The sequence below is a fragment of the Lineus longissimus genome, chromosome 13, assembly GCF_910592395.1.
Source record: "Lineus longissimus chromosome 13, tnLinLong1.2, whole genome shotgun sequence".
Classification (NCBI taxonomy): domain Eukaryota; kingdom Metazoa; phylum Nemertea; class Pilidiophora; order Heteronemertea; family Lineidae; genus Lineus; species Lineus longissimus.
The window spans coordinates 6,155,584-6,183,482 of record NC_088320.1 but is presented as its reverse complement, the minus strand read 5'-3'; the positions used below and the strand labels follow the sequence as shown (position 1 = coordinate 6,183,482).

The 27,899-nt window shown below is 42.5% G+C and overlaps 1 protein-coding gene across 1 annotated transcript; it reads left to right on the top strand.

Moving 5' to 3' along the window:
- Positions 1-443: 443 nt before the first annotated feature.
- On the top strand, positions 444-27,233 carry LOC135498141 (glutamate decarboxylase 1-like). The gene is made up of 13 exons (XM_064788317.1): positions 444-1,147; positions 6,809-7,048; positions 15,326-15,416; positions 17,853-17,959; positions 18,299-18,414; positions 19,175-19,254; positions 20,886-21,057; positions 21,966-22,030; positions 22,608-22,686; positions 22,824-22,973; positions 24,135-24,184; positions 24,517-24,661; positions 25,088-27,233. Exons 1-13 carry the CDS (start codon positions 895-897, stop codon positions 25,289-25,291), a joined length of 1,752 nt encoding a protein of 583 aa, XP_064644387.1. The 5' UTR covers positions 444-894; the 3' UTR covers positions 25,292-27,233.
- The last annotated feature ends 666 nt before the right edge of the window (positions 27,234-27,899 follow it).

Below are 27,899 nucleotides of genomic sequence, written 5' to 3'. Positions count from 1 at the left end.
GGTGACAGGGTTTCCTTTCGGTTGAAGTCCAGGGTTGCTGAAAGACAGGCGCTTGCAGTTAGTATCTCCGGAAATTTGTGGAGGTTGACTGGGCATCTGATCGGGCCTTATTCGTTCGGCGTGGAATACTTTTTGGACTGAGTTGCACCGAGAGTTGCACCCGGGTATCCTCGACGGTGGAGGTCGATTGGAGGAATCATTCGGTGAGGTCAGGTTGGGGAATTCGTCCCGTAGAATCCGTCCAGTGAAGACAATTGAAGACATTTTCCCAATGAAGACGAACGCAACGGACTTTGTCCAGTGAAGAATATAAAGTATACAGAGTAATAGGATTTTTTGTGAAGAAAAGTGTCATATTTACCCCATGATAAAGAGAAACATCTGCCTCGTAAGACAACTGAAGACCAGTCATAGTGAATGAAGGAGAGTGTAGCCTTCAAGTCGATGTAAAATTTCTTCACTGTGCGAGTTTGTCACCACCTGTTGCGACGCTTGCATAAGTTACCACCTCATCAGTGTAGGCGTATAAACGTCTGTTTCATTCATTCATAACATCATCGGGAGGCGGGGATTCTGGCCAGAGCGTGACACGTGACCAGCACTACGCCTGCAGACGACGTATATATACAAAAGCAGGAAGACAGTGTGGTTTCTGTGATAGACGAAATTAAAGTGCGAAAATACAACTTTTTGTAATATTCTCTCCAGAGAGATTGACTTCCGGGCAAATTCTGATCGAAAATATAAAACATTTAACCTTTTTTCTGAATATCTTGAAATTCCCGTAACTTTCTTGGAGCGGCTTCCCATCTGTCTGAAATTCTTGACGACACCAGACGACATTTGAGGAAAACGTACAGAAGACGAAAAAGTGAAATATTCGAAACGAAATAAATGTCCGACGCAGCGAGGCTACAGAATTTAAAGAAGGCTTTCAGTATGTCGTTTGATATGGGATTGTTGGTGGATAATGCGGAGGTGACCGAGGAACGCAGCCGAATGACCGCCAAGCTGCTGCGCGGGAAGATGCTGGCGATGCAGAACCCCACTCCGCTCGCGTCCCCGGAACCAACCGAGAAAGAAGTGGACGAAAAAGAAAACAAGTACGAACCGGACTGGTCTTCTTTTGAGGACCAATATGCCAAAGGTAGGAAACCTCTTACATATATAGATTATGTCAAAAAAGTATATAAGGCGAGCTGATATGATATGGTTTCTTTAGAGATCAACACTTGTCGCAGTTTTGAAATGTTCGTTCATTTGTGTTCGACACTACATGATTCTTGTTCTCGATATATTTTTTTAAAAGACTTGCGGAGAAAGCGTCAAAACTGCAGACAATAGTCCGTCTCACTTTGTGAAAAAATGGTCTGCAAAGCATATGTGCGTGAACTGCGTCTGCTTCACAATAAAGAAGTCAATTTGCTGAGACGAGATACATGAATATGCAACTTCCTCCGTCATTTAAAAAAGAACAACCTGAATTATGTTGGGAAATATGGGAAAGTTGGGAATTATGTTGGGATTCCCTTAATTTTGGGCTATGAAAAACATGTGTTGTAGGTGTATATCCATTGTATATACACGCTACATGTTGCGTATCATCCACGCCTCCCACATAAGACTCCGACTTGACAACTCAATGGCATGACTGAACGGACGATAAACTACACCTGCACAAGATATTTTTTTAAATTTTTAAATTTCACAATGGACGGAAATGATGAAGTCTTACTGTAAAATGTGCAGTGTCAGAGTGCAATGGTGCGGAGCATCATGATACATAATAAGTTGCAAGTAACTGATATAAAACGAGACCTCCAGGCTTCCAGAGCCCTAAACGATGCGTGCATAGCATTTACGAATGGAAAATAAATTTACTATCCGCGTACAGTTGCAAGAGGCAGAAAGAACACTGCATGGAATGGAATCTTTACGAAAATGCAGCAAATATATTTTTCACTCCCTGCAAAAATAATGACCTATTCTGTATAGTTCACCAACTATGTACATCTTACGACACTAACTATTAGCACACAACTATACGAAAGGCAGGAGGAATACTTGGTATATGTATTAGAAGTCAGAACCGCGGGGCTCGCATCAAATATTCATCAAGTATTTTTCTATTGAAAATACTGCCATTTGCTACATGGAACAGTTAGTAGAACAAAAATCGGCGTAATCTTCGAGGTCCCAAATCAATAGCGTGACCAGTTGGTGTTTTTCTTTTTGTTACTCACGTTTCTAATTTATAGGCGATCGACCTGAAGCCTTGGTCATGGCAGTGGCCGACTACGAAACATCTGTTCCCTATTGAGAATATTGACCATTGCTCAGCTTTTACAGACAACGCACGTCGATGCCTTGACGAAAAATACAACACACATTTTTAAAATCTATTTCCAAATGATGTTGATCGGCTATTACCCACTCATAAACGGCATCGCTGCACGAACAATGGTAACAAGTTAGCGTGATGCCACTGACCATCGCTATTGCTCGATCAGCGGTCTGATATCCCGGCAGCGAATTTTTTTTCCTGAACCTTTGGGGCACAATAGTGTACATTTCTACAGGGACTTTAAGCCAATCAGATTTCGACAGATACATGACGTCAGAAGTCTTAGAAACTTTAGAGCAGTTGGTAGAGCGCTCGTCGATGTTCGATCCAAAGGTCGCGAGTTCGAATCCGGTTGTGGACAACATTTTTCTTTTTCTTTTTTCTTTATAATGCGTTTTTTTCCCCTTGTTATTTAGATTTTAGATATTTGAGTTATGCTGCCTGCAACATACCTACAGAAGGGACAATAACAATAGCCCATCTCCAAGATCCACTAGCAGTGCAGTGGTCAATGGCGCTTCTAAAAGGCCCATCGAAACAACCGCAATGAATGACATCAGGTCTTGGTAGCGCACGCTTAGAGTATTTGCAAGTGATGTCACACATTTCATAAAAGGGACGAATCAAAAATAAGCATTTTAAATCCTTCCAACGTCATTCTAATGCAAAAAAAACCTAGCGAAATCAAACTGACAACTGAAATAAGTCGCGGCAAAATTTCATGCGGTATTTAATGCGAAAAAAAAATTAACGTGGGCAGTTGATTCTTCGATAAGGTAAGTGACGAGAGTATGACAATCCGGTTGAGCGTTATGTCTACCGCAAAGTATACTCCGTAATCACCCTTCATTACCGCGTTACTTTTCAAAGGACATTTTTCTTTCTCAGTTCGTTCCATCGATTATTAGGGAGTTTCCGCATCGCTTACGATTACGATTACGATTACGATTTCAAAGTCGTAATCGTAATACTCTCAAAATGGGCATGAACCAGAAATTTTGTTTCCGCATTCGCACCAACGACTTGGTGTACTGTAGTATAGGCCCTATACTCTGCTCTCATGCTCTGGGTGCACTTTTCTCGGCGCTAAAACATGATCAAAATCGCCGTTGATCACATTAAATGCAGTTCCTATGTTTGACAGATATGTTCTAAAGTATTCTTCAATGAATATTTCACCTTGAATTTGATATGTAGCGTGGAAAATAGGCTTTTCGCTTATCCATGTAATCGTTAGTTTCGACTTACGAAGATCAGCCGGAATCCTCGTAAGAACGAGACGAAAGTACATGTACCATCGACGATTTCGCTGGGGATGACGTCAAACACAAATCGTAATCGTAATAGTAATCGTGAGCGATGCGGAAACTCGCTATTGCCAGAGTTGGTGAATCGATGAGTGAACAGGACGAAGAGGAAGAAGAACAAGAAGAAGAAGTGAAGAAGAAGTAGAGAGGAAGAACACTGACGACTGATTTGGCCATCCGATAAACTGATAATTCCATCTGGACTTTACTTTGTTTGTTTTTCTTTAGAAAATAATAATAATAAGAAAATTCTTCTCACCAAACTGTTGTTACATATCGCTAAGATTACTACCATAGACCAATGTGTGCATAGACAAGAACCAAAAAACTGGGCGTCCTTGTCATAAGTAGCGCAGCCGAGAATTCGCCACCTGATATAAGAGGTTGCATAAATGACTGAAGTAGAGAGATCTTGTCATTATGATACCAATCAATAAGAAAGAAAAATATAATATCCGACTGGGATGTGATGGTTCGAGTCGTGTGAGTCAGCAAGAGGGAGTTTAATGGGGTGTACGCCGCTTGTGATCATTGTATTTACTGGTGGAGCACATTGATATAGATACACAATGTCGTTCGTGCAGTTATTATGCATGCAAATTCGCTGAAACTTGGTATTTATAGTATGTGTGTCATATTTGTCAACATAACATCCTGAAACTCTTCTCCACATTTTCTCGTTCATTCCACCAGTTGGAACACCTTTAAAAAAGAAAAACCCGAAGATCATAGCTCTCTGTAGATAAGGCATCTATAAACCTTGCTTATTTTCCTCTGTGAAGTGCAGACTCCGTCTAATATTTGGGTGGATTATGTTGGACATTTTCTGTCATTGCAATGACAGGGATTAGAAAGAGGATCCCCATCCGGCTCAGCCCGCGCGACATGTTCCGAGGATTATGAAACGTCAATAAAGTGTTTCTACGTCGTCTTTCATCCATCCTAGGTCCGATGGATGAAAGACGTCGTGCGATCAATTCGAGTGATTATGAGTGGTTTTTTTCATCATGTGGTTTCGGTCTCTTCGGTGCCGATTCTCACATGTTGCACGAAACAATCGGTCCAAATGAATGTACGTCCGTTATCGGATTTTTTTACAAATTCGAATAATTATTCACTGCATTCCGAAACTGAATTGACCGGAAGTCTCCCCAAAATGGTACCATGCGATTGGCTATGATCTGGCGAATGGAAGGTAGCCTCTAAACGGTCATGTTTTCTGTAAGATTGACAGACAAGCACATTTTTTATGCACGCGCATGTGTAGTTTGCTGCCCGAAAATACAGACCAGATATAGTTTCAATATTTTATCACAAAAACCAAAATATTGACTAAGGCCCAATTAAGTAAGAGAAAAAATTCTAAACGCTAGATGAATTTTTAATGGAGTGCTTGATCGTAGCCTGTCAAATAAAGATCGGATACATAACCGCCTCAGTGAATGTAAATACATCGGAAATGACCTGCAGAATTGCATGTTTAATGGTCTGTTATCCTCAATGTGTCCGAAGGGTTTCTTGAGGCTTACCATTTTACTTACAAACTGTGCAAGCAGCACTTACAAATAGACGGCCGCCCTTGTTAGCCAACCACAAGCTCAATCCTGCTTTTTCGTGCAAGAAACAGGCCAGAGACCTCTATTAGCCAGCGTGTACATTCTGTGTACATTTTAATGAATATAGGTTGGTGAAAAAAGTACACCAAGGGTGCTTTAATTCCCACCAAATTTTATATGTGTTTTGAAAAGGCTTTTATCGAAATAATAGTAAAAATTCAAAACATTCCAATACCGATTGCCTGAGAAAAATTGATTTGTGTACAGCATTGCCATCAAATCGTCACTCGCGGACTGATGGGCCTATTAGAATACAAGTTCTAAACTGGCCAGTGAGACAATATTTCCTTAAATTGATTATCAAAAAGTATATCCCCGTTTTGGCCTGGCTCTGTAGATTAAGAATCCACCAAAGATTGAAGAATAAATCCACTTTCACCCATCACAGTCATGTATTTACCACAGCTTCACAGTTCAGTACGGACTATGTGTCACTTCCGCCTGTGGATGAATATGTCTCTGCCCAACAGTGTTGATTTATTTTGCTTGGTCTATAAAAAGGATTTGGAGTATAGACTGCGTCAGAAGGGAACTCGAGTGCCGATGCAGAGAGGCCGGAACCAAATCACAGAATTACTTAGTCAATCCAAAGGAATGTTGCATGGGCGTCGCCATGACTGTCAACACCTTTTGGGCTAGGCTGGCAAATCTGTGATGTGGATGTTGGCCTCTTATCTTATCAGTGCGAGGTTCCAGTATATCAGTTCGCGGTTTCCTTTAGGCGATTGTGTTTTCTTTCTCTGACAAAACACCGCATCCTGCCAATGAATATTCATCAGGCCATCATCAAAAGCAACCTTCTGATAATTAAGCGAACGGGCAATTTCTCCCCGATGTGAGCTTGGCCAGGTTGCACCCCGCTCCGGGCGCCGCTCGGTTTCCAGGCAATAAGCATTTGCATCGATTGGGGGGCAACATGGCCAGTCAGCTGAAAATCCTCAAACGACAAGTGGATTGGAGCGAATGAAAACAGTGCCGCCGGCTTGTTCTTAAACACTGGCAAATCATTGCTCGTTTTTGCACGATGCTATCTTTACGTCACCAAGAACAGATTTTTTAGGCGCTTGAGCCGACGGAGGGGCCCTCAGGCCACTACGGTACCGGTAGAAGTAAAAAATCGTTTCTCGTCCGAACCCTTTCATGACATCGGGCCACAAGGCACTTTCCTTTCCTTTTTTTATTGATGGTAACGAGTTGCGCATTTCAAGGGGAGACACGTCCGTACCACGGCCTCAGAACGTTATTTCCCCCTGCAACACCACAAGAAAACCTCCAAAATCATGACTTATACATGTATATATCGGCCTAAATATATTGTAGTATGACAAAATACTGTCAGGACTGGCTGCACTAAACACCCCCGCAGTTTTTCATCGCTGTTTCCGCCGGATTGGAACAAAGTGATCGAAGCGTATAGGGCTGCGCATGTGTGGTCCAATGAAAAAAAAGAAGCAACTTGAGAAAAATAACACCAGCTGGTCATAAAAAAGTGTTGTTTTTTCTTAAACCTTTTAATCATTTTCACATTTCTTTCGTTCCAGATCTATTGCCCTCGCCTGGTGGCATGGAAAAGACATCCAAGTTCCTGGGTGAAGTCGTTGACATCCTCCTTGATTACGTGAAGAAGTCGAACGATCGTTCCGTCAAAGTTCTAGATTTCAACCATCCCAACGTTCTGCAGGAAACACTCGGACATTGTCTCGAGATCCCGGCAACTCCACGAGACTTGGAACAGATTCTCAGCGACTGCAAAGAAACGCTTAAATTTGGCGTTAAAACCGGTGAGTACATGTAATTTGTTTTTCTGTTTTGGCCTTCCGACTCTCCAAAAGCTTTATTTTTACACGGTACTCAGTATTCTTTAGGTTTGGTTTTCACTTTGAAATCTGCCCACTTTCAAAAGCAAAACTGACATGAATTCACCCAAAATAAAGCCTTCTGATTGGCTCATTTCCAATTGGCACACGCACGTAGAATGCGTCATTTTTGATTGGACAATACCGCCGGAACTCCATACTATAAATTATGCTATCAAAAATCCCTGAATAATTTTTAGCTGATTTTGTTATGAACCAAAAGCTAAATTCATTCATGCAGCCTGACGGGACCAAAGGAGGTCCGGCGAGAGGAGGACCTCCCTATTCTAAATGATAGAAAACGAATGGGTCATTAGCATTTTGAGTACGTGTCAGACGATATTGCTGTCGCTTAACACAATCAATCACATTTTCGGCCGCTTACGCCACTGACTATATCAATTTCGTGAGAATTAATAGCAACATTTTCAACAGCTGTTGAATGGTCGGAAGAATTAATTCCGAATTGATTTTATGGATGGGAAGATATCATTTTGTCGCTGGCGATTTGGTGATTTAGCGACTGCAAATAGTGGAAATAAGGCCATTCCTGAAGCTGATAGTCGGTAGGCCGACGCGGCGAACTGGCGTCCGCGGTGTATATCAATCAGAAAAAGCTTGTTTTTGGACACTTTCTTTCTGAAAAAGAAAACTTGTTGCCTTTAACAGAATCTGTCTGATGTAGGCCTCCGTGTTGATCATCTTCTTTGGGTTTGGATCAAGAACCGCTGGGCGAGGGAAGCTGAATTATGAGGCCTACACATCCTGAACTCAATGATCTTACAATCCCTCTAAACGTAGCCGAGTTGATAAGATGCAAAACTCTTGGTGACAAGATCCTTTGCCAATTGCGAGAAGCGTGGGTCGCCGCCTCCAAATATTTGCCCAAGGCTTGATAAGGAAATGCATGGCCGATGGGATTTCAATCGTAAATATTCATTTTGGTGACCACCTGGCGTCCGACTACTTATATACTGTTTTATCACGTCGAATTAGTTGCGCAGCTAAACCAGAACAAGGGATTCTCTCATTGAAACACCTTTTTTATTGCCATAGAAAGTTTAATCTCAAATCCAGAAGTGAGGATTTCAGTTCAGTTTCTGAAAAGAGGGGAAGACAACTCAAATTAACATGTAAATGCTTTTAGTACAACATGTTTCAAGGATGCCACGAGCAATGCTGTTCTCTCTTCAAGATTGGCTATATCCTGACGCAACATACATCCCTTGTAAATGTAATCGTTGCAGTATCGTGGCGAGAGTTTTACCTTTAGATTGATTTTCCCATATTCATCGTGACCACGGAACTAAAGTTACATTCTGGTAACAAATATTGATAGTCGTGGCCTCATATTTTTTTGATGCATTTGAATAGAGGCCGGCTGTCTGACCAATCCCTCAATGATGCGGTAATGTTTTCTGATCGTGTATTAATTACCCATGATAAAGACTTCCATTTAATATTTATGTAGTATTTGGTCTTTTTGTCCATTAGAAATGGCCAATGGTCAATATTTTGATTGTTTCTAACATCTATGTTAGTCAGACCATAGACTTGATCCTTTCTTGGTAGCAATCATCAAAATGTGCATACCATAGTGTCATGGTTTGCAGTATATGCGGCGCCATCCCCAAAACACCGATATCTGGAAACACTTTGGAGACATTACACAGGACTTATGTAATGGAGAGAGTAAGAGATTCCTTCACCGTCGTACTCAAGTGATGATAGTAAGATATCGGCTGTATCTAGGAAACTACTTAAGACCGCGTGAGAACCAGCACCTGGCTTTAGCGTCTTGGTCCATCGATCCTGGGCCCAATGTAACCGAGGATGTCAACTAATCACGAGTTGTAGCTAAGATGTATATCATTGCTGGGTGGGAAGCTGGATTATCTATTGCAGGAAGTAAAGCATTTAAGAATTCTATAAATTTTTTAAGCCGACCCTTTTGCATCAGTGAGTGCTGTCTGCAGTCGGTAAGAATCCCCGTTTTGCGAGTTTAAATTCGGGGAGTTTTGCCCTTCACATCCGAATGATCGATTGCGCCACTCATGTCCAAGTGGTAATGGAAGATCTCTCTGATCAGTTTAACCGATGTGTTTGCACAGAACCCCCAATCTCCCTTCTTTAAATACACCAGACTCATTTTCTCCCCGCATCTTCTCAAAGAATGGTAACACAATCAAACAGCAGGGCATATCGGCTGTCATTTCAAGATGCGCAGCCATCTTTGTTTTATCGGAGATTCGCGCCTCCGGGTGTCGAAGAGTGTCGATTTCCGTTTGCTGAGATACGTCATTGGGGCATAGGTAGATGGTAATATTGACATTTTGTCAAGTTGGCAAACTGTCATCGTCTTATTGGCAAAACTTTTAAAATTCAGTTATTGATATTCGCAATGTTCACAGGTGAAATATTGCTTTTGTTATTCACGATTATTGCTGAATCAGACCTACCCAGGCAGGCCCTCCACTTAGCCTGCTATAGTGACATCAAGACTACCAATTTCACCCCGTAGCTTCTGCCTATTGTCATCCTTTAATGTAAAAGGATGTTGTTGGATGCATCTGCGGCCAATCCACCCACTCCATCGGCATGAATGGCTGGTCAATCTTCGAACGCCATACCCAGGTGCTATTGATATAATTGTATCAGAATGATGAACGAGTCTGCATGCATGTACACTTATTTTGATTCATTAGCAATGTTCCCAGAATACAGTCCGAGAAGGTTATTTTACGACATACGTGTCAAGTCACGTGATTTCATGTGGTAATGTCATAGGCCATCGCGTACAACTGGACCTTTTCAGGGTTAACCGGCTTCGGTGGTTTTTTAGGCTCAACTGAAAATAAAACCAGGGGAAATTTGGGTAAACGAGACACTAGACACTAGAAACACTGGGCCGCTACACTCACAAAGCCCCAAAAAGTATGGGAAGGGTGTCGGCATTTCTAAGTTACGGTATATATTTCTAAAAAGCTGCACTAACTACATCTATTGCATCTTCTTCCACCATTCCACTTCAGACAGAACCTGGTCCCAACTGATGGATCTGGTGACAACAGATTGTTCTTGTGACAACAGATGGATTCATGGTCTTGCCTTATATAGTTATGTAATGCAATTATGTATGTCCATGTACCTACATGTAGATGACAATCCGTACATTTGGCACCAATTATGTATGTCCATGTACCTTCATGTAGATGACAATCAGTACATTTGGCACTGGACGCGCGTGCGGCCAGTTGTACTATTTCTTCACTGACTTTTACCACTCCAATACATCAAAAGCAAAACCACTACCAGAAGATGTCCACCACTGCTAAACAATGAAATTCCTAATGTTGCTTCCCGAATCTTAATTTATCCCTGGTCATCAACATTCCTGAGAGCGCAAACTACCCCGTGTTATGTTCGGCAATGAAGGAAGCGAGTGATGACCCGCGGTATGGTACGTCGCATGAAGAATCTAATAAGTATGCGCGATATTCCGCAGGAATTCTGCGAATAACTCCTTTTTACTCGGTCATCAGTTAACGCTTAAGCCATATAGGAAGACTCTTCTTACTTCATATCCTGACGACCAACAAGAACTTCAAACCTTTCCTTGAGAATCTTATACAAAAGCTTTCCCGAGATAATTAGCAAGGCCCACATGCGTCCCGTCAAACCTACTTTCTGAAGTTTTTAATTTCACCACCGGCATCCCTATAAACTTTAGTTCGTTAGCCTCACAGAGAGAAGAAATCCCGCACAGGGAAACTTCACTCGGAGCGTTCACGTCTGACGTATTCGTCATTCCTGATCACTTGGTGAAATGAGTTTGTGCCTCATTTAGCACGAGTAATCATCGGGGGTGACATGTGTGCCAACCGGGCAAAGGATACCAAATCACTGCGAATAGCTTTGTGAGGAACGCAGGTAGAAACGGTCCGTTACTTACTCGTTATCGGCCAATTAGTGACGCTGCTCTTTGAGTGCTATTGGACATTAACGCATTAAGGTCTCATAAATTTTGTTAAAGGGGGACCACAGGCCAGAGCGACGTTTCGAAATGGTGGTCTTCAGGGGTGGATACATGAATGCCCGGTTAAGAGATGAATATATTCCTCGTACAACGTGAATGATGACATGTGCGGTGAGATTGGAGAGACGTCTATCGGTGACTTCGTGTAACTTAATCTAACTCACCTTACTCCTGTTTATAGTCTCCCTTTAATCAAAATCAAACGCCTGAAGACAACAGGACATACGTTTTCCGAAACACAAAAGAAAAACACAATTGACGATTGTTGCCGAAGGGGAAGCCAAGGCAGATGCTGGCAAAGGAGACGCAGTAAAAAGGTCATAAAAAAGGTTTTTGTGTTTGTAAAAACCTTTTGATAGTATCTGAATGGTTCTTTTGGTATATTCTTTCATGCTATATCCACCCGATCGAATTTCAGATGTTGACCGTACCGACGACCTCCTTTAGGAATGCGGAGACTGGCAGGCGATAAGTGAAGTTAAAATGAACAGCTACCTCATGTCACCTTAACCTATCACGAGGATATAGTTACACGATACGAAGCGGTGGTCTTTCAGCACTCAAGGCTTTGTATCACTCTTAAAATTAGGGATGCCAAAAGGGTGCTATGACTTACAGAGCACCCCAAGTGCTACTATGGCACCCTAATGTGCCACCACGGTACCCTATGCTACCCCAATTCGACATGGGGTGCTATGAAACAAAATTGAATAACCCGAGGTAAAATGAGGTTCCAATGCTCGGATGTTGCTCCACCCATTCATCACTGTCCAGTCTACAAGTTAGCCAGAAGAAATAAGTCAAGGTAACTCATACTGCAAGTGCATCCCTAAAGAAATATTTCGATTGCACTCTAATGCTAGGGTGCCCTGTGGGTTGCACCCTATATAGCACCCCATTAGGTAAGTGTATTTGCTGCTCACAGGGCATCCTAGGGTGCTACAGAAAGCTCTCCTCAAGATTGCAGTTTGAGATGAAGGCCAGACGGTGACGAATGAGTGGAGCAACATATTATAAGCCTTGGGACTTCATTTTATCTCTAGCTATTCAAGTTCGTTTCATGGCACCTTTCTTTTCATAGCACCCCAAAAGGTGCCATGGTGTCATCTTAGAGAGCTATATCAGGCTGAAGCACCCTAGAAAATGATTCACCAGAACTCGCCGCGCGATTGTATACATTTGATTTCGCTGAGAGTTTTAAGGTTTTCAGATAATCTAATTAGGCTTGCAATCTCTGGAAGCAATTGTACGATAGGCAACCCCTCGCCTGCTATAAACCCCCAACTAAAACTGTCTCCTTTGCGCTCCAACCTTCTCGATCTTTGATCGCGGGGATCAAAGTTAAACAACTAAATTCAATTAAGTGGATCCGATTCGCCTCGCATGGATTTTTCCCAAAGTAATTTGATATTTTGATAAGTAATGTATAATATCAATGAGTGGAGCGTGCGCTCTTCGAACTTAAAAGTATACAATCGATGAGTTTTGAAATTAATTCGGGAAGGAATATCTGTAGAATGGTCTATACAGGATGTGACAAAAGAATGCTGCGTTTTCTCACTAAAAAATAGATATACGAGGCCATCTGATTCCCTTACCATGATTACAGCTGAAAACCGTCGAGGTGTCCCAAGTTCCGAAGGCCCAGAGGTCGCAGTTGCAATTAAAAAGCCAATAACTTACACTGAAATGCATTCAATGTACATGTACATGTATTTAGCCAGGCCTATAAAAACCACGCGGTTTCCTAAAAAGTTCGTCAAGGAAAGCGACTTTACCCTCTCTGAACAACCGGCCCTGTTCGAGTATCGGGATTTAACCTTTCCAGTATTACATTCACAGAAAATGGACAAGCGCGACTGAGCTGAATTGATTATTTTGGTCCCTCCAGAAAAAAGGTACGCACCATTTCAAATACGCAAGCATTTGTTTGATCACCGTGTGTATTGTTAAAGGACGCAGGTAAAGAAAAGGTCAATCAGAACTAAGAGGCAAAAAAGATTCGTTTGTTTCAGGTACATGTAAAGGAAGATATAACAACAGTTTTTTACCCATGCCCAAGCAGAGAGATTAGTGTATGTCTGTGAAGCTACATGTCTTTTCTCTTGTAATACTTTTGGTCATTTTTTACTGCGCGGGAGAAATTAGCGGCTGCACTCTGATTGGCGTAGAGCGTTCCCACTTCTGAGTGCATCCATATTCCGCCCAGAAACACTCTAAAATGGTGTGACTCGGTTCTAGCGCAGTCCTTCCTTATCATCATGTCGCTTATTCCGTCAATCTTTTGTTAGCGAACACTGAATAATGTGGTACTGTACATCCAAAAACGTTGATACCGCGTCGTAGCTGGAATCCGTGTCCCACTACCTGAAGAATTAGTCCGCCGGAATTGTTGGACTAAGAAAGTGCTGACTAAAACTCGTTGGATTGAAAGCGTAAAATATTCTGAAGATTTTCTCTCATCGGAACTATTTCAGGACAGAAATTGACATGGCATACCGCTGACGGAAAGGGGGGGCTGGAAAATAAATCAAACAGCCAGTAAACACCTTGAAACAAAATCAATTTTCTGATGAAGCACCTCAGAAAACAGTTACCAGGAACTCAATATTCTCATGAATGGGATCGAGAAAAGTTCGCAGGTAATAGAAAATATCCTGTTTCTTATCGATCCGGTATCGGCATCTCGATGGAGGTGTCGGAGCGTGAAACCCCAGCACTCCAACAAGCGATCGCACACCTCTCGATGGAACTTGAACGCGAAGTATTCGCGGCGTGATGAGGTGTTCGGATTGGGTGGTTTGTGTCTCGTCAACGCCCTCTCGCCGTAAAACTCCTTTGGAACTGGTGTAAAAGGAATCTTTGACCCCCAGGGAAAAGTCCGGCAAAAAGTCTAACTCTCTGGGTAGTTGCATTCCATATACTCCTTTTAGAAACGTTTTCTTATCCTCAACGCAAAATGCGAAGCCTTTCTGATCACGCCCTTTTGAGTATTTGAAAAAATAACCGGCCGTGGACTGGAAGCAAATATTTTGCTTCCATCGCCTCAGATGATCGTGGACGCCTTCGATTAGCCAGGATAGATACTTGATAACGGTGATCAGTTGACTCAATCAGTTTGAGAGAAAGTTTGACAGGTGCTGGAGAGCTAGAGTGACGTGTCGATTTCTTTTGAAGTGTCCTCCTGGCGATCGATTGTCAGATTGAAGGGTTGCACTGGCAACAGATTCGGCCCTGTTTCTCATCAATGGAATAAGGAATTCGTTGATATTTGCGTGTTGTTTTGGAAAAGAGAAGATCCGGTATCGATCCTCTTATCAAATGGAATCTCCACACATATCCGCTCACTTCAAATGTAAAAGGCTTTCTTTGGCACAGTTCCCATTCCCCCACGCCTGCAAGAGGTGCATGATACACCCTCTGGGAATCGGGATCCCTCGTCGTTCCAAGATCGTCACACTTCTATACTAAAGAATTAATCACCTATACCTGCTCAAAATCATCGATGCAGCATTTTGTACTGTTAGTAACATATTCCCTAAAGATTAGAGAGCGAAACTTCGTGTCGATTTAATTTGAATTTCGCATGGTTCGTTCTGCCAAGTGAATCTTGCTGTTAGATTTCTTCGTTTCGCTGGGTTTTGTCGGCGGAGTACGAAGCAGGCATATGACTGCCGCTGGGGTGACTCAAAGGTCATAGTACACAAAGGACATTTAAAAAAGAATGAATAACACCACACATTGGCTATAGCCAGCAGCATTCCAGAAACAAAATCACCCACCAATTTAGCCTTTGCTCTCCGCCAAAAAAAGGAGCCAGACCACCCGAGAACAGATGCTCTTAAATATCAAATCACGATTTCCAACAAGACTTTTTCTGTCCAGTGCACAACTAATAGGGGGAAAGAGACATTTCTGCATCGCGGGTCACCAGATAAAGAATTCAGCATGGTGTTAGGGACGGCGATAAATCTGGCGGAACCTGAGGAGAACGTTACTTGTCAGGATCCACAGTGTTTCTATACTTTTCAGCCCATCCATGTTTTTTCTGTGTCTTTCAGCTGTTTCTTTAGATTTCTTTAATAAAGCTGTGTCTATATTTTTCAGCTCATCCCCGATTCGTTTCCATATTCATCAGCTTATCCTCGGTTTGTTTCAAATTTCAGCTCATCCACGGTTCTTCAACCAACTCTCCAGCGGGCTGGACATGATCGCCCTCGCCGGGGAATGGCTTTGCGCCACAGCAAACGCGAACATGTAAGTTCATTTTTCATTAATTTCCGAAAGCAAAAATTGAAGGACTCTCTCCGCAAAATAGCGCCATTGGATTGAAAGCAGCTGTATGTGACCGGTGGCAATAATATAGTATCGCATTTTTTTCATGTACATGTATTGTAGTTCTTCTAATGTACGTTTCTCTTTTAACGGAGAAAACGTTTTCTTTTCCCGCTGTATAATGATAAAATTTTGCGAGAACGAGGTATTTCAAACAAAATATCGAACGGGTTTAGTTGTTTTCGTCGATCCATCTATCACACCATCACTACCACGGTTCGCTGAGGCATGGGGTAATTCTTAGCTCATATTCCGGCGGTCTAATGTCCGTGCCATCTGTTGCCGTCATTGCCATCCGCCCAAGCGTACAAGTTGTAATTACGAAGTAACCCATTTAAGGTCAGACGGAGATCTCGTCATGTGTCAACTTGATATCTAAAGGAGTTCGCAAAGATGACGTCATTGCAAGGTGCTGCCCCCTAGACCAAGTCGCAAACCAACGTGCCAATTCTGCTATTAAAACCAGTCGGGGTGTAGGGTCAAGCTCTCCGAGCGGGGTGAAGAGGGGTCTGAATGCACATAAAAATCACTGAGACGGGAATTGAGGGACTATCCCCTCCTCGCCATATTGATATTTTTCAAAATCTGGAATGCCGTACATTGGAAACGTCCTCGAATGTTGGTATTTCCATTCGCCAGGCCACAACTGTTTATAGCCCAATAGCCGTAAACCTATAAATAACCATCGTAAAAGTCCTGAGAAAACAGGAACAAGAGTAATTTTTGATGGAAATAAATGATTGATATCATGAACGATGATTTGATTTCCTGCATTGAATGATATTTGCCGACGTGGGGAATCTGATTGGTAAACAAGCGCATGTCAAAGGTTACTTCCGGTAGAGAGTGCGTGCGAAATGTATGCTTCCGGTACAGCGGTTCGTCGGAGGGAAAATGTCACGTGAAGCAAATAGTACATGCCAAGGTAATATTATGCATACATTATGTTACTTCCCAATATATTGGTCACGTACCTTCGAGAAAAAGTCACTTCGTATAAAGTCCGTACCGTATGCATTATTTCATGAGGAACCATATTTTGCTTACAGCTACTTGTTTCAGATAAGACCGAAACCAATTAAAGGGACTGCTGGTTGATGGGCTGATGAATAAGGGTTAGCGCAAGATAGCTCAGGAATGTTCACATCATATTTACACTCCCGTTTAGCATTTCTTGTACATAGAACCTCGGTCGACGACCATGAACAGGGTTGAGGTAAAGATAAACCGCAGTCGATGAACCTCCCGGCTTCCGGCCGGGCAAGTGCCGACTGTTGGAGGGCGGTTTGGGGTTCCATCGTACGTCGTTCCCCGCCTTCAACCAATGCATCTCAGTATTAACGTGACCACCTCTCCCAGGACGACCAAGATTCACCGGTACCAAATTGTTTCCTTTTTAATTACCATTACGATCACGTTTAGTATTTCTTGTACATGCAGTTCCTTTGTACAAAATATATTTATACCGCAGCGAAGTCAACAGAATCTAAAGTTATCCCTTTTTCCGCAACGAGAAAAAATGAGTCACATTTCTGATTGATCGGTTTCCAATGGCATCAAATAACCATTCAAACAACATCGTCACTTCATTGATTTCATCTCAAAGTATTAAGCAAATGACAGCAGATTAATCCGCGGCAACATCTTGCAACTTGTTTTCTTTCTCGAATCTCATTGGCCATTAGTTGGACATGCGTGCGTCATGGAAGAATCGGACCATAAGCTTTCATATTCCCGCGGAAAAGTTGCCTCTTTTTCTCATCATTCATTGGACATTGATTGAACATGTTTGAAGCATAAACTATTCAGAATCAGGCTTACAAATACATGAACAGTATACGTCAGCCAGAATCAAGTTGTCATATTCCGGGTCATCCTGAGATTCAGGGTTTTCATTCAGTACGTCATACATGTACAGTTCATGTCTACAGAATAGTATATATCGAGGGGCGTAGGCTAGTGAAAACTCTTGTTCATACCATGAATAAAGACTAGTCTTCTTGGTGACGAGGATGATTCCGGCGAGGGTGTGTATAATTTACTAAAGTTCCGGTAGTCGAGTGACCGGCGACCCGTAAATGCTCGAAATAACACCACGCCTCAGCGTTTCCTCGAGAGTTCTTGATTTATGTCAACCCGACTACACTAATTTGTCACGTGATTAGCATGCGAATGCGGAGATACGACAGCCTCCGTTAACCCCGCGATAACTGATTGAACATCTCAGTAGCTATCGCAGTGCTTTCGGTAGATGGGTCAGATTCTATCCAAAACGTCCGTATACGCTTTTGGCAAACGAACGTCTGGAAGATTGTTGGCATGCATAGGCTATTTTCATCCTGCGTTTCCATTTTTCAGGTTTACCTATGAGATTGCCCCTGTCTTCACCCTGATGGAGGAGGTCACCCTTCAAAAGATGAGGGAGTACGTGGGCTGGCTCGATGGCGATGGTATATTTGCCCCAGGTAAGGCACGAGGCCTCGTTTCTAAAATAAGATAAAACATCTCTTGACGTCGGTGCACCGTTAGCCAGGATTATTTCAATATACTCCACCTCTCGATATTTTGAATATGACGTAGGAGTAAAAAAGCCTGATGTCAGGATGAAATCTATGGCCTATGAAAAGTTGTTTTACTCGAGTTAAATTGTATGTTAGTTGTTTCTTCCATCTTAACGAACATGATGAATGGCGAGTCTGCCATGTTTCCGAGTCAAGCTCCAGTCGCCGTTTGTCCTTTTAGGGGCATACATCTACATGATTGCCTGATTGCCTCCTCACAAATAAAATCTTTTTTTCCAACAGGAGGCGCCATCTCCAACCTGTACGCCATAAACGCGGCCCGCCACAAGTTCTTCCCGGATTGTAAACATAAGGGAATGGCCTCAATACCTCACCTCGTCGTCTACACTGGAGAACAGGTGAGCCAATCGCAACGCTCGTAACAAACTCATGTATATATGAGAGCCAATCAGATTAGTGGAAACATATAACAATTTAGGTGGCTTATATGATCATACCCCCGTTTGCCACGATGCACCACCACAGGTAGCAGGACACAAAGTTAAAGTCGATCATGATCTCTAATAGATGGCCAACGCTAGTTTTTGGAGGCAGTTTTTGACGTGGCTTGTGAATTTCGGTGAACCCTCAGTTGCGTTCCGTCTTCGTGCGCTGCTTTTGATTAAGAAATTTTTCATTGATCCGGTTTGGAGAAGTCACGGCCAAGCTGGAAGCGAATTGGCATGAAAACCCAACGAACGTATCTCATGCCCAACTTGTCCCTATAACACGATGGCGTCCTTCGAAAGCCCGGATTCAAATTCGCTCCACGTTCGCCAGTTATTGCCACCTCTGCACACGGGAGTTGTTCTCTCGTTAACCACAGAGGCGTAAAGCAGCTATTTGGCGCCATAAAAGCTGCTGGAATTCTTAATGCGGTGTCAATCAAATCGAAATAGATATTGGCCGGTGTTGCTTTTGACTGAGGTTTTATTTTTTTATCACGAATCGTTGATCTTATTTAAAAACCCCAGTTCACTGAATTCTGGCTGACGCTGATGTTCGCCACCGTTATGATAATTGTATGCGGTCATAACGTTTTAATTGTATGGATGGAATCAAGGATAGAAAAAAGAACGAGCATTCCATTATTTTATGGTATTTTTTTGCGTTTTTCAGAGTCACTACTCCATAAAGCAGGCCGGAGCTCTTCTTGGTCTCGGAGCTGAAAACGTGGTTGCCATCAAGTGCGATGAACGGTAAGCAATGTAACACGTCTTTAATCACAACGCTCTTCGGTTCCCCACAAAACTAATGGAAGATCAAAACTGTGCGAGACTTGTACCAACCTTTCTAGCACAGCCATTCGCATTGTCATTGACAACTGCATGTAGGTAGCTACGTTTACTGTTGATAAAGCTGTAAAAATCGTGCAATTGCGTACTCGTTAGACCGGTCAGGCCAATCCCTATCTACAACATCTTGACCACCAATGTGTTGCATCTTTAAGATGTACCCCGGCTACGTTTCAAGGGAGTATAGACCCTGAGGTTCGGGGTGTATCAGTAATTAAAAGAAGATGTAAGATTTCCTTCAGCATTGCCGGACTCTTCTTTGAGGACGTTTCTCGATAACGGCTTTGAAAGGAAACAACGAAATGCATTCAGGGCATTGGTGCCTTTCCCACAGAAGCGAGAGAACCACAAATCTATACGTTCGGTATTGACAAGCCTCACATTTCCCGATACTTGGAACCACGGGCGCCAAACAAAGGAAACGCAAGACGAAATATGAAAGGAATACTGTTGCTGATCAGTGATCTGGTGATAGGTGGAGATCTGGGCTTGCCTCTGTCGGGAAGAAGAAGTTAGCTCAAGAGAGATGCTGCCTCGTGGTTCATTTACAATGGGTAAACGATGGGTGAAAGAAGTAAAGAGGAAAAGAACTGGTTTGTTTGATCAAAAGATGGTGTGAGATGTTCTCGACTACTCCCTTTTTGCGTGATTCGCAGTGCGTGATAGGGAAGGTGCATCAGCATCTTGCACACAGTGCTCCGAGATACGCACAGTGCCGCAACTTCTGTCAGGGTATGTTGGAATCCAATGCATTTCCAACTAAAGAATGTGCATTTATTATGATGGGGATTGATTTTTCATATGTCGTAAGCGACCTGTCATCTGATGTCCGCGGTCACATGATTGGTCACCTCTGTCACCCGGCCTCGGGTAGGCTGGATGTCTTACCACTGATTGAGACTAATTAGTATAGGGTGTAATTATATATATCCGTCGGAGAGAATTAATTGCTATATAGGCAAATCAAGATGATATTATATTAGCATGCTTACAGTATATTCAACGCCAAAAACAACTTAGGGGGGCAGGAGAGAGGACCGTCATAGCGGTCAATCCCGTCTTAGAAATATATAATGATAAAAATACTTTTACATGTTCATCTATCATTATCCTGTCGCCGTCTGAACCCTTTCGGAACCAACATGTCTTTAACAGAGGAACGTACACACATACATGACACTGTGCATTAAATCTTCAACGATTCAATTGACAATTAATGTGGCGACGTTTCGTCCTTGTCTGCGCTTCAGCTCTCCCCTGGGCGGTCCAATTACAAAGGGTCAGACTCTCAAGCAGATCGCACTTCAACTTCTTACTAATGGTGGTTTCTAGTGCTCTCCAGGGTATACAATGTACGTTTTCGTTGGCGCTGCAAACATCTTTCGACGACATATTGGTTGCTCCAGCAGTGTGTCGAATATATATGTATACCCCAATCAACTCCTTAGAAGAAAATTACCGATTATAATCCGTACACCCACGACTACATGTATACCGATATTTGCATTTAATAAAAAAAATGTCTCTCGTCACAGCGGAAAGATGATGGTAGACGAATTGGAAAAACATATCATTGAAGACCAACGCCAGGGCAAGAGGCCTTACATGGTGAGCGCCACCGCGGGCACGACAGTCATGGGCGCCTTCGACAGACTGCACGCCATCGCCGACCTCTGCGAAAAGTATAAACTTTGGATGCATGTGGATGTAAGTACCGGTTTCCTCCTACCATGTGTCTTTTCATAATCCCTTTCTATATTGTATCAGAGTCCCTGCCCAACCTAATTTCTTCAGACGTCCATATATCACATCAAATTCCTTCGTATTGCCACGGATGTAGAGCAGGTATGCCGCGGATGCTCTACATCCGAGAGTGGTATTGCCTTCCCATGAACCTGTGCCTTCGACACAACCGCAAGCAATTAGTGCACTTACGGGCGACACCCTTGTTCGACCCTTGGTTATGGATTGATTTATCTTGGGGGATCTTATACGCGCTGATCGCAACATCGTAACCCACTGCGGACTATAGAGTCTGAATATACGAGTGAATTCACGAACATCTGTCACTTCACCTCAAGGGGAATGCATTCAGGAACTTCCGAAAGCAAAATTTAGGGTCCGTTAGTTCCGGTGGTATCTCGTCCAATCAAAAGTGTCGAATTCTCCATCCCCGGCGTGATATTTGCAACCGGCCAATCAGAAAGGGTCGAACGGTTGATTTGAACTGCTGGCAGACGTGATATAGATAATCTCAGATAAAGATGTTCGTTATTGACATTCATGTATGGTATTGATCCCCACCTTTCACACGTGGCTGCGGCAGCATCCGCAAGCAATTCACGTCCTCGCGAGATATCGCCGGTGTAGCATCTGACATAGTGTTCCCTACAGAAGTGAGTTCCCAGAGGAATAGAGTAATCAATTTAGCATCAGTACTTTTTTTAAAACTGAAAAGGAAATCCTCCCTCTTTCTAAAATCACCCCCTGCTTAAGCAGAAAGAATCCACCTCTTATATCTATTTCCTAATCGGTGTAACCGTTTTATTGTCCCTGGATAGAGTGTCAAAGAAAAATCGTCTTTTATCTTTAATGTGATACGATTTTTTTTCCAGGCGGCCTGGGGTGGCGGCGCACTACTTTCGCGGAAACGAAGACACCTTCTTGATGGTGTGCACAGGTAAGTACACGCGGCGTCCCATGCATTCAGATATTAACTGACCCCACTCATGATTGAATCGGCGAATTAAAACCGAATGCAAAATTTAGCAAGTGTGTTCGAACTTCTGCCGACCGCGGCCTCGCCGACTCGAAGTCCTCAAAGGAGCATTCTCTCTTACCACCTGTCCTGCAGGGCACGGTCAATACCTCGCGAGCGCGACTCGTAACCTAAAGCACTCGAGGCCATTAGCTACCGCCTGTTCTATCCATCAACATCTCACGTGAAGCCATTAGGACTTCCCGACAGGAATTCCTTGAACGTTTTTATCATCGCTGCTAATCTTACGATGTCGCTTGCGACATTGATTATCAATGCGACGATGCGAAAAGCCTTCAGGATTTGTTGCAGACAGGCAGTAAAAGAAATGGATGACAAACATCATAGCAGAAGTTCGTCATAAAGACTCTAGCTCTATTACTTGATTAACATTAATTTGCACGAAAGTTTTTGAATTCGTTCCTGGGAAGACTTTTATTTTGAATGAAAATTACCATTCGCCTGCCAGCTGAAAATCACGTAACTTACATACTTGCAGAGCCGACTCGGTGACATGGAACCCCCACAAGATGATGGGAACCATTTTGCAGTGTTCCGCGGTCTTACTCAAGGAGAAGGTATGCCCCACTACTGATGTTGTTACTTTAAAGTAATGTGTTTTTGCTGATACTCAAACCACGTAAGATCTTGCAGTGAGGTCCATGGTTCTAACAGGCTGCAGACTCTCACCTGTATTATTTCGTCTTATTCGCAGGACCTCCTCGCCGCGTGCAACTCGATGCACGCCGACTACTTGTTCCAGCAGGATAAGCACTACGACACGAGCTACGATACTGGCGATAAGGCCATCCAATGCGGACGCCGGAACGATGTCTTCAAGCTGTGGCTCATGTGGAGAGCAAAGGTACAGCCAGCTTCCTCTTTTTCTGTGTGAATAAGTTTGCATAGAATACAACTCCTTGATGTATAGTTCCGTATACTCGTAGCGCACTATGAAAAAGGTACGGGAGAAATGCCGTACGAATAAAACTTGCCACGTGCATGTGGCTAGAGATACGGGAATTGTGTGCGTATGCCCAAAAGAATTCCCTTAGCATTAGCCTCTTGGTCCAGGAATACGTTTCCCGCACCTCTTGCAAGCGCCTTATCATAACTGCTGATAACAAATGGTATATATTTCTGTACGTAAGTTCACCGGTCTACAAAAATCAATAGCATACGTGACAGAAGCCGGTAATAAGAGCACTGCCATGTTTTTCCTGCGAGGCCCTTCAGTGGTACAGATCATTCGGCCGTCAAGGAGTTCAGGCCAGAAGCCATGGACGTGATCAACTCCTCGCGTAATTAGAACCCTTCCCGATAATTCACGTACTTGATCCCGAGCGAGGGAAGGACCCCTGTAGCCTGGTTGATTAGGCCAGGGATACTGGGTTCTTCGTTTTACAAATTCAAAATAATATGGGTGGAATACACAGAACAAGTGTTCACTGTTAACGTAATATGCGAAAACCCAAATTACTTAAAAATCAACGTCTCCGGCGAACACATCCAAAGCGATGGCGACGTTCAAACACCAGAGTCATTTCTTGATTGATTTCTATAGTTGCGAATGATACAAATTTTCTCTTCTCATTTTCAACCGAACTGAATTTCATTATGCTCATACGTGTATGTATAATGGAGAATTTTCCCTAACGCCAAGATTCTATACGGACATTTCAATGGTCGGAAATCTGATATATACCAGAAAAAAATATCATGCAAATCCTTACTTTCAATTTCTAAAGGGAAATCTGAGCCGTAGTGTGTCGTGCCAGCTGGTGACCCCTGATCCGTCTTTTATACTTGGTTCCCGGCGAAACGAAACCCGATACAAGATCGATCAGAATGCGATGTATCATGTCAAGATGGCATCTGCCAGTGTCGTTTCCCTTTTTTCAAACTACCGATTTTTTGGTAAGATTAAGAATAGTGTTGCCATGATTGCTGAGGCTATAAGCTCGCTTTATATCTTTTTGCCATACTTGAAAAAAAAGATTTATACAGCGCTTCGATTATTTTCCAGGGTGATATGGGCTTCGAAGCACAGATAGAAAAGGTTTTCCGCATGTCAGAGTAAGTATGAAAAATATACTGCTGACGTGCTTAATGGATGGAAGTGCATAAGACGGATTTTTGAAGATTTTGAATTCTTTCAGCATAAAAAAAACATGAAGTCTACATTGAAAGAGTTATATTGCAGGAGCAATATTTTTGAACACATCAGCTATTGTAGTGTGCTAAACAAAACTGCGCATACCGTGTCTACCGTCTTCAGCGAAATCAGAAGAACGCACTAGCATGCGTGAGGTAGTTGGCGCAAACTGGTATATATACACGGTAGAATAGTTGAAGGAAGTTTGGTTTTTAATCGATCCCATTTTAAAACCTGTATTCATCAATTTCAGACACTTACAAGACCAGATCCGTGCCCGGGAAGGCTTCGAATTCGTCATGGACAAACCAGAGTACACAAACGTGTGTTTTTTCTATGTACCCACATTTCTTCGGTCGCATGAGAGAGGATTCAGCTTCGACGTCAAGTTAAACCAGGTAAGTAGAACTGACCTGCTCCCTGATGAAGAATAGGAGAGGAATACTGACCTAAAGACACCACCCTGGCCTTCATGGCAGAACTCGCTAGCGTATAGCCGGCTTCATGCAGTCGCGAACGCCGGACTGCTGGCGGGCGTGTCTCAAATATTCTCAATACAGAAGGCGAAGAAGGAGTTTTATATAGACACTTTAAACACTGCTGATAATAAATTTCATAATTGGTTTTATATCATGAGCGAAATAATGCATTTCTTCGGAGTAGACTAAACAAAGGTTCCTCCTTTTCCATACACGTTCCCCTTTAGTTACCCGCCTGATAGAATATCGTCGTACTGCCTGATCATTCCGGTTGAAGATTATGATTATTTTCTACTCTCGAATTCCAACTGTTTTAATCAACTCAATTTGTTTTCTCCGCTGCAGGTGGCGCCAAAGGTCAAGGCCATGATGATGGAGAAGGGAACGACCATGGTGGGCTATCAACCTCTCGGGAAGATCCCAAACTTCTTCAGAATGGTCATCTCGAACCCCGCCGCAGAGAGCGGCGACGTCGATTTCCTGCTTGACGAGATCCAGCGGCTTGGAGAGGAGATAGAACCAGGTGACATACAGTCCCCACACAAGTAAACAGAGCAAATTAGTCTTTGAGTGATTTGGAAAACTGATGCCCTGGCCTTCTTTTTATCAGCATTGAACCTACCACTTGCTGTAATACGAAAGCTAAACGCTGATCCAAAGTTTTTAAAGACGTTTCAATGACCTTGGTCTGAAAGGAAGGTCGGGTCAACATTTTCCATTGATTCGGGTCAAGGTCGGGTTGATAGATGAGATCTTGCCTGTTAAGGACACTAGGGACGAGTGTTTCCTCTTCAATATACCATGTACAATCCTCGTGCCTAAGCAAAGTGAGCATTCCAGTGAAAGGTTGGTTGGTTAGTTACAGAATGCATTAGTTATGCACGTCAATCACTTTGGGCTGTATGCATATTCAAATTAGATAGTATTACACGTGAACGTGACATAGATTATGCAAATGTTGATTATTACGTCGTTGATATGTAAATGAGACTTCGTTTAATTTGGTGGAAGCTAATTAAACATGCCGTTAGATTGTGATGCATTGTGTGTACATACTGTGTGTGTAACATATATGTGATCTTATGTAGGCTAATGATGTGAGCAGATGAAATGTATAAACGTAGAAATAGTTTTACCGATCTATGACCGCTTGATCAATTACAACTAAATGGAAGGCCAATGCGGACAGGGCCTCTTGACCATCGGACAACTTGGTGTCCCCAACCAATTGTCTATCAGAATTGAACTTGTTAAATGACATCAAACGACCATGTGCATAACATTCAGCGTGAAATTTAATATTCAGAACTGATCTTATATCGATGAAACAAGAGTAGTTTAAAAAATAATTAGAAAAGATGTGATGAAGAAGTGTACATAATATAAAATGTGAAAAGATGCGACATGATATATTTGGGCAGGCGATCGTGAAGAATAATACTCCAGAGAGAGCTGATCTCAGAGAAATGTAGTGCAATAGAAAGACGTGCAATAGAAATACTATAAACAGATGTAATATACACGTGAAGTACATGTAAACAAATGTTATATAAATGTGAACAGATGTAAAATAATGTGAATAAATATACAATAGATTTGTGTTGAATAGAAAAGGCTGTGAACAAATGTAAAATAATGTGAATATATATATATACAATAGATGTGTGTGCATTAGAAAATGCCGTGAACAGTATGTAAAATTATGTGAATGTATACAATAGATTTGTGTGCATTAGAAAATGCTGTGAACAGTATGTAAAATAATGTGAATATATACAATAGATTTGTGTGCATTAGAAAATGCGGTGAGGAGGAAGTTGTAAAATAATGTGAACAGATAATAAATGTGAACAAATGTAATAAAGTGAGGCGATGTGCATGTCGTGTACATGTGCATGTAAACAGCCCGGTAAACAGGTCCACGCACGCATACATGTACACGTGCATGTAAACAGCCCGGTAAACAGGTCCACACACACATACATGTACACGTGCATGTAAAAAGCCCGGTAAACAGGTCCACACACACATACACGCACACGTGCATGTAAACAGCCCGGTAAACAGGTCCACACACACATACATGTACACGCACGCATGTAAAAGGAGTGTATGTGAGGATTATCAATATCGTAGCAGAGCTCACAATAAAAAGTTTGAGAATGGAGCTGCTGAATAACAGGAGTTAAAAAACAGCTCAGTAGGCCAGCTAAACCGACTTGGGGCATCAATATAATACACCGAAAAATTGACTACTTAGGCTAGCATAAATTTAGTCCCTGGCAGAGTAACCATGACTCTCTTTGCTCGTATTGCTCGGGGGTGTCCATCTAGAGGCTGTCATTGTGCAATATTGCAATAAAAGTAACCCCCCCCCCTTTGGAATTAGTGATACCCCATCGTTCAATGGTAGTTCAGGGATTTATGACTGGAAAGACCGAGGCCAATGATTATGAATGTACAAATGAATCAGTCGTTGTTCCCGACACCTCCAACTCAGAGTAAGATAAATGTACGTGTCACTCTGGTGTACGTTTTTCGTTGAGCAAGACAATAAGAGAAGCACTGAGAACCAGGAATGCTTAGAAACATTGCACGTAATCCCAGGTTATCATAATTGATTATGTTTTGTTTTTTTCTTTTCCATACTCGTGCCCCTTTTGTTGCTCACCGGATAGAACACGGTAAACTCGTACTCATCAACCCGATGATCATTATTGTGGTACTGTGATATTAGACTGAGATACTAACATGATGTAATAGGCCTATTGTAAGAATACAAGTGAGAATAGAACACTAGAGATTAAAAAACAAAAGTGTGAACAAAGGTACATATACGCGTGTTATGCCCAAATAGTAAATGTGTGAAGAAAATAAAAGTTATGTGATATGACTGACGAGATGTTGAATAAAGATACTGATGATGGAAGCTGCTTGCATTGTTATTTTTGCATATCCTGCAAATATCACTTTATAAATGACCGTATATACAGGTATTATATTTAGGTCTATATGTTGGGGAGGTACCGGTTTGTATAATTCCTCCAAGGTCCGACCCTCAGGTTTCACGGCTGCGCTATAGCTTCCGGTTGGCGAATGCCACAGGGAACTTAAGGAAGCTTGTACACGCATACAATAGTTAGCAACAAGAGTCATT

Excerpts from the sequence above, each read along its gene's own strand:
- LOC135498141 (XM_064788317.1), top strand. The coding sequence starts at position 895 with ATGTCCGACGCAGCGAGGCTACAGAATTTAAAGAAGGCTTTCAGTATG. Across the intron at positions 24,185-24,516 it reads AAGGTTTTCCGCATGTCAGA|ACACTTACAAGACCAGATCC; the intron begins GTAAGTATGAAA and ends CATCAATTTCAG. Across the intron at positions 24,662-25,087 it reads TCGACGTCAAGTTAAACCAG|GTGGCGCCAAAGGTCAAGGC; the intron begins GTAAGTAGAACT and ends TCTCCGCTGCAG.